Genomic DNA, 10,199 nt, shown 5'->3' on the forward strand with positions numbered 1-10,199 from the left:
GGACGCGGGTGGGTGGGGTGTGGCCTGGGTGCCATCATTGTCCTCCTCATGCCCATTTTTGAGAGGAAGAAATGGACGTTAACGAGCTGTAGTTGCTGGTGGTTGTGGTTAAGTGCCGTTGAGTCGGTTCCAACAGGGTTTATAAAGAGCGCCTGGTGAGTTTGAACTGCCAACCCGGTAGCTGCATCCAGTCCTGCAGTCCTGCGGTTACCCTACAGCACCACACCAGAGCACTGCTGACTTCTTGTTCAGAACAAAGCTGCACCCAGCTGCCTTCTCCCGTCTGACACTTGACTCTGAGACTTGGGGGTAGGAGCTTGGGTGCTGAAGTCCCCAACTCACAGGTATTAGGGAGCCCCTTCTGCCTTTGTCCTGTCCACCTCCTCTAGGAAAGGCCCCTCAGCTGCCTGAGAGAGAGAACACAGGTACATTCAAGGAGACTTAGAGGGCCTCATGGCCACATGTAGAGACGAGTTGCCACCAACGTCTTTTATTCTGGGGACACAATAGGGCCAGTCAAGTGCTCCCGACCCCACAGTGGCAATGGCAGGCTCACTCTGCCAGGCGAGGGCAGGTAGACCCTGAGCATCTCACCTGTGAGTCAGGGGATCCCGTTCCCATATGAAAACAGGCTAACGCAGGCAACCCTATGGAGTTTTTGTCAATTTTGTTAGGAAAGCACACACTAACTGGCTGGTCACCAGTTGTTTCTATGCGTTCATTTCAGTGACCTGATTTTCTAGTTGTACCCCCATTCTGTCGTTCTTCACCACCACCAACTCTCGGAGCCTACATCCCTTTTTGAACCTTTCAAGTTGCTGTGGTCAGTTGGATCGTATGTAGCTTGTTCTCAAGAGCAGAATGCATGGGCAGACCTTGGTCACTAGTGAAGCTACACTACTGTGCAGGGGGTATTTCAGGTGTGAAAACGTAAAGAAGATCTCAAGGCAAGTTTCAGGGGCTCATCTAGCCTCCATGGCTCTATAGAGAATTTGAAATTCTCTTCTGCAATTCCCGCCTTGTGATCAGGATTTTTATAAAATCTTTTATCAAATGTTCAGTAATGGTTGCAGGGCACCATCTAGTTCTTCTGGTCTCAGGGAAGGAGGCCATTCACGGGGCAGTCAGCCACTTGTCCTATTGCCTTCTATGTCTGGTTCTCCTTCCCCTGGTGCTCCAGGCAGACAGAGAACTATCATTGTGGCTCAAATGGTCCCAGACATTCTGCCACAAGCTATGAAGTAGAACAGTAACATGTTATTAGACAATTAACTGGAATGCTTCATAAAACTCTAACCCTCCAAACCAAGGACCCAAATCCCCTAAGCAGCCTCAGCAGCTCCTCCTTTTTTGGGTGCTGTTGGAACTTTAACCGCCACACACCTTCTGCCAGTTCAACTTTTCAGGTGCACAGCTTACTGACAATGCTAACAATTGGCTGTGTAAGTCTACCCGTAATCAGATTTTTCCGTCACCATTGGTCCCCTTTCCCCAGTAACCAATAATAAACTATACATTTTCCTTTTCATATGAGGTCGTACAGTATTTGTCCTTTTGTGACTGACTTCCCTCAGCTCCATCCACACTGTAGCCTGCATCCAGACTGCATTCCTCCTGCTGCCTGAGTAGTGTACCCGTTGTTTGTACGCACCACATCTTGTTTATCTGTTCACTGGGGATGGACATTTAGGTGGGTTCCACCTTTTGGCTCTTGTGAGAGTGCTGCAGTGACCACTGGTTCCAAGTCTCTGTCTGCGTCTCTGCTTTCAGGTCTTGGGGTACCGCATACCTAGGAGTGCCATTACTGACTGGGCCATAGGGTTTGACCTATTGCTTTATTTCATACAATGCATGCATACTGGCTGGTCACCATATCTTAGGATTTAAAGCTTTCCCATCAATGGTTGCTGAACGTGAGGGCTAGGTTGCCAATAACAACGTGGGAGACTTTTCTGAGTGAGCACCAGCGTGTGCAGATGTCACACTGGGCATTTAACCCTTCAGTCACCCGCTTCTCCCCAGTCCTATGGAGATCATCTAAAGCCGCCTGGATACAGTGTTTGTAGGTGTTAAAAAGCTGTAGCTTTATGATACTTGTTTGCAGCCCTGGCTAGTGAGGGTTATTGCCCAACTGTTATGTTCACGGAAAACGGAGTCCACCATGCCTGTGTTCCAGCTCAACACAGGAGACAGGTAGCCAAGAGGGCCAGTGACGAGAGCAGCATCCATCTGAGGAGACCTCGTGCTGGACGACCCTGGGCCAGAGGAGGACATGTGGACGTGACAGTGTCATCCATCACCACGGAAACCCCTGGGCTGTGCAGGCCCTATGACTGGGGGCCTCGCTCCTCTGCATGGCCACACATCGGGCTACGCACAGAGCAGTCTTCGGATGGCGCTCTCCGTGGAGCAGATCCAGTGTTGTGGTTTTGCCTAGGTGGGTCGCAGTGTGTGTCACAGACTTGGAGTCTTCCAGTGGCTGCTTTTCATTAAACAAATCTGCTCTCCTTCTCTGGCATAAAATAAACTTTAGTATAAAAACTGGGGGCATCTCAATTTTCGTCATTAAAAGGAACTGAGTGTTGGCATCAAGAATGGAAAAAGGTCCCTGTAGGCCAACCCATTGATTGGTATGTCCAGGTGAGAGCCTTCCCCCAAAACCCCCTCTCCACCCAGCCTCTCCTCCAGGATACCATGCTCTGTACCCTTCCAGCAGCATCTCCCTGTCTGTCACCTACTCCCAAAGCAGACTGCTGTCATGGATACCGTCATGGATACTAAAACCCGGTGTTCCTGTAGAACCTGCCTGCCTGAGGAGCTTCTGAGCCCCCATCACCCTGTACTCCAGACAGCCTAGCTGTCCACACACCCCCAGGCTTGTCGAAGGCCCCCCTCCTGACTCCATCCTCATAGTCTGCACATCTCGTTCCATGACTGTATACCAGGGTGGCCGGGAGAAGCCAGTTTCTTTCCTATTGACCATACTTTTGCTCGACAGTTTGCAGACACATCCACGCACAAGCTCTCGCCCAAGATGACTTTATTCTAGAACAATGCCTCTGTGGTCTGAGAAGGGGCGTTCTCCTTCATGTAAACATTTTCAGTTTCAGCTTGCAGGAAGAATCACGACTCAACGGCCACGCTGAGGAGCCAGCGTGCGGCCTGGGCATGCTGTCTACGTGAGCAGTTGTGTCTGGGATACGAGGTCTGCTTGTTCAGCTCCAGCAGGCTCCTTCCCCAGTGAAGTGTCCCACCAGGCCCCACCCTAGAGCAGCATCGTCTCACGCTCCTCCTGGCGCCGAGCACAGAACAGACCTTGTCATGAGGCTGTAGCTAGTGCAGCCTGTGTAATTTCCAGGCCAGAGACAAGAAGCTGGACCAGAGTGGACGTGGGCAGGGCTGGGGCCGGCACCGAGACACTGCAGGCAGCACAAGCTCTGGAGGACAGGAGAGTCGCAGCCTCAGTCAGGCTCCGAGTCCGAGTCTGAGGAGAGCTGCCCCTCCATGGTCTGGTACATGGCATCCTGTAAGGCTGTGAGGTGACCTCGAGGACTCAGGCCCATGGGCTGGATGACTCGGTGCCTGCAGAGAAAGTTTCCAAGGCTGAGTTGGACCTGCCCAAGGACACCGTAGGAAGGGCTCCCTGCCGCTGCCCGCCACACACCTGGAGAGCCGGTCAAACATGTTCACCAGCTTCATGGCCTCATGTTCCTTCTGCTCCTCTGTCATGCCCTCCATGGGGTTGGGCGGCTTCTCTTCCACTCGTCCCGTCACAGGGTTGATGCTGCTTCCAGGGGGCGTGGTGTCAGTGCCCACTGGGACGGTGGGTTCCCACATCTAGACCCCCTTCCCGACACAGACCTCATGACAGAGGCCGCTTCCTCCCATCCCAACCTGGAGCAGAGCAACACACCTGGCCTTCGCTTCCTTGTACTCCTCTGTGTCTGTGTCCTCGTCCTCTGAGTACTGGCCTGAGGCTCGGCCCCCAGCCATGAGTCCCCTAGCAGCCAGGAGGCCAGCGGCGTTCCCGTAGCCCGTGTACTTAACGAACCGGGACACTGCGGACAGGACAGGTGGAGGTCAGAGCCAGCCGGGGGTAGGGGAGGGGAGAGAAGGGCACCCAGCTCTACTCACCACTCTCGGCACACAGCACAAATAGGAACTCGGCGGCCACGCGCTTCACGTCTGTGTCCAGGTGTGTCATGAGGCGCACCAGCCTGTTACGCAGCAGTGCCCCTACCTCGGGGCGGCTGCTCACGTCCCGCAGTGGAGGCAGCACCTGGGGAGCAGCCCTCCCCTCAGCTGGATGCAGCAGGCTTAGTCTGTGCCTAGGCCCACCCCAGCCCCAGGAGATGGTACCTGGGCCTTCAGGAACTTCCTGGCCGGGCGGTGTGCACGGGCACATTCAGTCAGCACGCTCAGCACGGGGGCCACGCTCTCCTTCAGCCGGTGCGTCTGTGGACTAGCTGCTGTCACCTGACTGGATCGCATCGTGCCTGAGCACCCTCCCCCAAGCCTGTCCCACTGCACAAGACTGCGAGTTCCTGGGGTCCCCCTCCAGTAACCAGGACACACTGCACACTGTGGATTCGGCCTTCGGAAGGCCAAGGGAGCATGGGGCAGCAAAGGGACACCAAGAGTCTGCGGATCACACACATGGACTGGGGGGTTTCCCCAGGATCACCTGAGAGGAAGCTAAAAAGATTTCAAAAACCACAAGGATAAGCATTCTACTGGACTTTGTAAACCAGGCCATGTTCCCACACAGGGTCCACTGGTCACTTCCTGCAGTGATCAGGTATGAAATCTTCAAAAGGAGCTCCACGTGTGTGTTTCTCAGAGCACTGGAGGGTACGCCTGAGTCACCCAGAGACCCCCCCATCACCTGGGCTGATGCTGAAGTGGGGAAAAACCAGGCCAGAGCGCACCATTCAGCAGGCCCGCCCTCCTACCTGGTCTAAACGCCTCTCCAGGAAGCCAAGGAGAGCACGGATCACATCCATGTTTGCTCCCATGAATTCTAGGGAGCCTGTGTGTGGCTCTGGAGTGAGGACGTCCAGACACTCGGGCGGCAAATTTCCCAGGAGGTTCACCGCGTGGCTGCAGGCAGAAGGGGGCTTGATGAGGCCAATTTCCCTGCAAGTCCCTACACGCTGCCCGAATCTAAGTAGCAGTGCTCCTAACTGGTGCTGATGGGGCTAGGAACGGCTGGGTACTTGCCGATCACACCAATGCCCATCCCATCTGGACAGGTGAGATCATTCTGCTCCCCTTACCCTCCCACTTATGATCCATAGCCAGAACCACCTACTTACCCATCTACCTGTACACCATGCCCCACGCCCCTTTTACCCACCTCAAGCCCCGCCCTCACCCATGGAACTCCTCGGTTCTGTCTCCCACAGCTGAGATGGTCACACAGTGCCGCAGCAGGGTGCCAAGGTGCCGGTAAAGGACAGCATCTTCCTACCCCGAGAAAAGCATGCTGCTGTCAACAGTGGCCGTCCATCTGCTAAGCTCTCCCAGCCTCCCTCCTGCTGCACACCTGGGCCCCTGTGGCCTGGCCATGCTGGAGCTATTTTCCTAAGAGCACTCCTTCAGTTAGAGTCATCAACAGACCCTCTTGGGATGAGAATCTACATACACTCTCCCCCAGCCCCATACCTGGAGCTCCTACTACCACGGCCCCCAGCTCAGCCTTCCTGGAGGCCCCTTCTCTGAAGGAAGGCTCCCCAACAGGCTTGAGTTCCAGTCCACGCCACATCCCATGCCCAGAAACTCAAAGGCCTTCACCTTATCCACCTCCCTCTTGACCGAGTCAAAGGTGATGTTGAAGAGCACTTTGAGGATCTCCATGGCTCGCTCTGTCTCTTGGGCAGGAAGGAGTGCCGGGGGACCCTCCTCAAGGGCCACCCCCAGCGTCAGCTCCAGCGCTTGGGTAAGCAAGCGCACCCCCTGCAGCTCGCCGAACAGCTGATGGCGCACGTCGGTGCGCAGTGCAGTCAGCAGGAACAGGAGTCGCAGGTCAAAGAACTGGACTTCGTGCGGGACGCTCCGCTGGCCAGAGTGACCCACGCGCTCTGCCAGCCTCACTACCAGGCGGGCGTCGGCAGCCAGCACCTGCGCAGCGGGGCTGCTGAGCACGAGGTTGCACAGACACTTGAGGGACTCGAGAACAATGTCCATATCTGGGGGCTCGGGGTCGGGCGCCTCGGAGGCGGCGATGTCCGCATAGCAGGCTAGGGCCTGCAGGCTCGGGCGGCTGGTGAACCGATCCAGGCAGCTGCGATCCCGGGACAGGATGCGGAGACTCTGTAGCCAGGTGGCGCGGCGGGCCGGCGGCAGGCCCTGCTCCAGGGCGGACGCCAGCAGCCCGGCCAGTCTCTGTGGACAGAGCAGCGGTTGAATCCGGGCCGTCAGCCGGCCTGCTCCGCCCCACCTCGCCCCGGGCGGACAGCCAGCACCCACCTTTCGGTCCTCCCGTTGAGCATCCTCAAACGTGAAGCTCTGCGAATTCTGCAAAGAGACCGGAGGTTGCCGGCGGGCAGATCCCCGTGGGGGCGGGACCGCACCCACACGCCCGCCGACGCATCCTCCAGCCGGTTCCGCAGGCTCGGTCCCCCGCGCACCGCTCGCCCACCCCCGAGCTGGGCCCGCACCGGCTGACGCTCACCTCCCGGTTGTACTTCCGCAGGGCCTCCATCATCGCGTTCTCTTCCCCCGTCTCCACTGCATTTGCAACCGCCCGGGGCTCCATGGCGTCCCGGGGACCGGCGCAGATAGGCTCCGCTCCGAAGCCGGAAGTCCGTGTTCCGCGGTGCCGGCCCCGCCCAGGCTCCGAGCCCTGCGTCCTGCGCGCGGGGGAGGCCGGGACCGGAAGTGCGCGCTGGGTGGGCTTGTGGGGCGCAGAAGGCGGGGCTCCGGGTCGAACTGTGACCCCGTCACCTGACCGCGTCTTGGGTCGGACTTTCCTACGGGAGTGGACCTCGCTCCGTGCACCCCCGCACGCATACTAACGTCCTTCTCCTCCATCCACAACGGAGTAAGTGGGGTGGAAGGGAAAGGGAGATGAAAAGCCTGGGACCACTTGCTTTGTTAGACAGGAGGCGCTGGCGTCTCTCCCTGCCTTCTTGAGGCTCGTGTTTGAGAGGAAGACAGACGGACAATCTTGAGTGGTCACACGTGCCATGATATTTTGAACAGCTATAGATGCTGTGATACCGAGTGTCCGGTGGGCTACAGGTGGCTCTGAGGATGACAACAAGAGGGGCCCGGGCAAGATGCAAGAGAGGTCGTTTCAGGCAAAAGGAACTGCACGAGCGGAAACAAGAGCGCTCGGATGGTGAAACTTGCTGTGGACCTGAGTGGAGGAAGGTGGGCCACAGGACGGAAATGAAGCAGGGAGCCTTCCTCTATGGGTAACCTGGACAGTCTGCACCTTAGACGCCTGGTTTCCTGTTTTGTCATCAGATATGATAAACATGCCCATTAGTGGGTTGTCATGGTGATTAAATACACTTACTTAAGTGCTTCCTCCTGTGGGTCCTTTTAACAAACATCTGTTGAGCACCTACTTTGTACCAGGTCCTTTGTTAGTAACAGACATGGCGGTAAAAAAATACTGGTTCCTACAGTCCCCACTAGAGATAATTTGCTGATGATAATTTAAAAACAATTGCAACCCTACATTGACAGAGAACTATCAGAATATCCAACTGGATTCATGGAACTGGAGATATCATAACTGACATCAAACGGATCTTAGCTGCAAGCAGGGCAAACCAGAAAGATGTTTACTTGTGGGCTATTGACTATGCAAAGGCTTTCAACTGTGTAGATCATAATAAACTATGAATAACATTGTGAAGGATGGATATTCCAGAACACTTCATTGTGCTCATGAGAAACCTGTACGTAGACCAAGAGGCAGTTGTTAGAACAGAAAAGGGGAATACTTGTTAAGAGCCAGAGAGTAGGTTCCTTATCGCTGTTGTTGTTGTTAAGTGCCATGGAGTCGGTTCTGACCCATAGCGACCCTGTACAGGATTTCCTCATCGTAGGGAGTCTGTATAGTGTTTCTGAGGAGTGGGTGGTGAATTTGAACCACCAACCTTGTTGTTAGCATTTGAGTGCTTATCCTACAGCGCCACACCAGGAACTCCAAGGGGCTACTTGTTGTTGTTGTTATGTGCCATCGAGTCGGTTCCGACCCATAGCGGCCCTGTATAGGGTTTCCGAGGGTGTAAATCTTTACGGGAGTAGAAAGTCTCATCTTTCTCCCGCGGTGCAGCTGGTAGTTTCGAACCGCTGACCTTAAGGTTCACAGCCGGATTCGTAACCACTACGCTATAAAATCAGGAAAGGTATGCATTTAGTGTTGGATCCTTTCACCATATTAATTTAATCTGTATGCTGAGTCAATTTACTGATGAAGACTATGTTGTTGTTGTTGATAAGTGCCGTGGAGTCGGTTCTGACCCATAGTGACCCTGTCCAGGGTTTCCGAGGCTGTAAATCTTTATGGGAGCAGAAAGCCTCATCTTTCTCCCGTGGAACAGCTGGTAGTTTCGAACTGAGGACCCTAAGATTAGCAGCCCGACTCAATAATGGATTGTTCCTCAATGTAAAGAAAACAGAGACAACTCGACCAAGAACTAACATTATGATAAATGGACAAAAGATGAAAGCTGTCAAAGACTTCATTTTCCTGGGATCTGAGGGCAAAAAGAGGGTCCAGAACTCTGGGTTAACATGGGTCACTTAGTGACAGAAATCCTGAGGACTGGTGAACCCTATTTTTCTTGCTCGAGCAATTGGGGAGATGCACCCAACAGGCTCAGGGTATACAGTTGTGTAGCCATATCTCAGGACATGCCATGAAGAAAAACCACCCATTAAAATAACCTTTTTATGGGCCTTGCCATCAAGGAGTCCTGGTGTGGTGCTGTAGGCTAAGCACTGGCCCACAAGGTCAATTTAAAGTGCAAGGTCAGCTACTTGAACCCACCAGCCTAGTCCCAGAAACCCTTTGTTGGTAGTATTAGTTGCAGTCGAGTCGATTCCAACAGAAGGAAACACCCACCACTCAGTCCTGGGCCATCCTCACAATTCTGGGTAAGCTTGAGCCCGTTGCTGCTACCACTATATCAAAATATCTCTTTGGGGTCTTCCTCTTTTTCACTGACCTTCCACTTTACTTAGCATGACAGCCTCCAGGGACTGGTACCTCCTGATAACATGTCCGAAGTATGAGAGACAAAGTCTCACCATACTGGCTTCCAAGCACTTTTGTGGTGGGAGTCCTGGTGTGACGCTGTGGGTTAATGTGCTAGACTGCAAAGCCATTTAAATGGCAAGGTCGGAAGTTCAAGCTCACCAGCTGCTCCTCGGAAACCCTATACAGAGTCGCTATGGGTTAGAACCGACTCTACGGAACTTAACAACAAACCTCTTGTGGCAGCCCATGGTACTTTTAATAGTCTTCTTCAATACGGTAACTTAAATGCAACAATTCTTCTAAATCCTTTCTTATTCACTGTCCAACCTTCACATGCATAAGACGTTATTGAAACTACCATGGCTTAGGTAAGGCACATGGTAGTCTTCAAACTGACATCTTTGTTCTTGAACTCTTAAAAGGGTCTTACGCAGCAGATTTGCCTAATGCAATACGTCATTTGATTTTTTTACTCTACTTCTATGAGTGTTGATAGTGGATCCAAGCAAAATGAAGTCCTTGACAGCTTCGATCTTGTCACCATTCACCATGATGTTATTTATTGGTGCCGTGGTGAGGATTTTTGTTTTCTTGACACTGATGTGCTACCCACACCGAAGGTTGTGGTCTTTGATTATCATCAGTAAATATTTTAAGTCCTGTTCATGTTCAGCAAGCAAGGTTGTATCATCTGCACATCACAGGCTGTTACTGCGTCTTCCTCCAATCCTGATGCCACGTTCTTCTTCATATAACCCAGTTTCTCAAATTTTGCTCAGCATACAGAATGAGTAAGTATGATGAAAGAATACAACACAGGCACACACCTTTTCTGATTTTAAACCATTCAGTGTCCAGTGTCCCCTTTTGCTGTTTGAATGACTACCTCTTGGTATATGTACAAGTTCCTGATGAGCTCAATTACATATTCTGAATTATTCAATCTCCACATTGTTGTCCATACATAGCTTGTCATGATCCA

General features: G+C 53.3%; 2 protein-coding genes across 3 annotated transcripts in view; one reads left to right on the plus strand and one right to left on the minus strand.

Annotated features, from left to right (window-relative positions):
* Window positions 1-411, plus strand: part of SIRT3 (sirtuin 3) — a 20,149-nt gene extending 19,738 nt beyond the window's left edge. The window contains exon 6 of the mRNA XM_006877016.1: window positions 390-411. Within this exon, the coding sequence (XP_006877078.1) occupies window positions 390-411 (22 nt within the window). The remainder of the gene's footprint in view (window positions 1-389) is intronic.
* A 3,050-nt stretch (window positions 412-3,461) lies between these two features.
* RIC8A (RIC8 guanine nucleotide exchange factor A) lies at window positions 3,462-6,757 on the minus strand. 2 transcript variants are annotated; one of them, XM_006876992.1, is made up of 10 exons: window positions 6,674-6,757; window positions 6,469-6,516; window positions 5,794-6,384; window positions 5,375-5,466; window positions 4,953-5,100; window positions 4,360-4,455; window positions 4,135-4,279; window positions 3,914-4,058; window positions 3,665-3,784; window positions 3,462-3,582 (listed from the first exon to the last, which is right to left on the minus strand). In XM_006876992.1, exons 1-10 carry the CDS (start codon window positions 6,755-6,757, stop codon window positions 3,462-3,464), a joined length of 1,590 nt encoding a protein of 529 aa, XP_006877054.1. The 2 variants fall into 2 exon arrangements, with proteins under 2 accessions (XP_006877054.1, XP_006877053.1); XM_006876991.1 differs by having other exon boundaries at window positions 4,135-4,297.
* Between the last annotated feature and the right edge of the window lie 3,442 nt (window positions 6,758-10,199).

The sequence above is a fragment of the Chrysochloris asiatica genome, unplaced genomic scaffold (assembly GCF_000296735.1).
Source record: "Chrysochloris asiatica unplaced genomic scaffold, ChrAsi1.0 scaffold00439, whole genome shotgun sequence".
In the NCBI taxonomy this organism is placed as follows: domain Eukaryota; kingdom Metazoa; phylum Chordata; class Mammalia; order Afrosoricida; family Chrysochloridae; genus Chrysochloris; species Chrysochloris asiatica.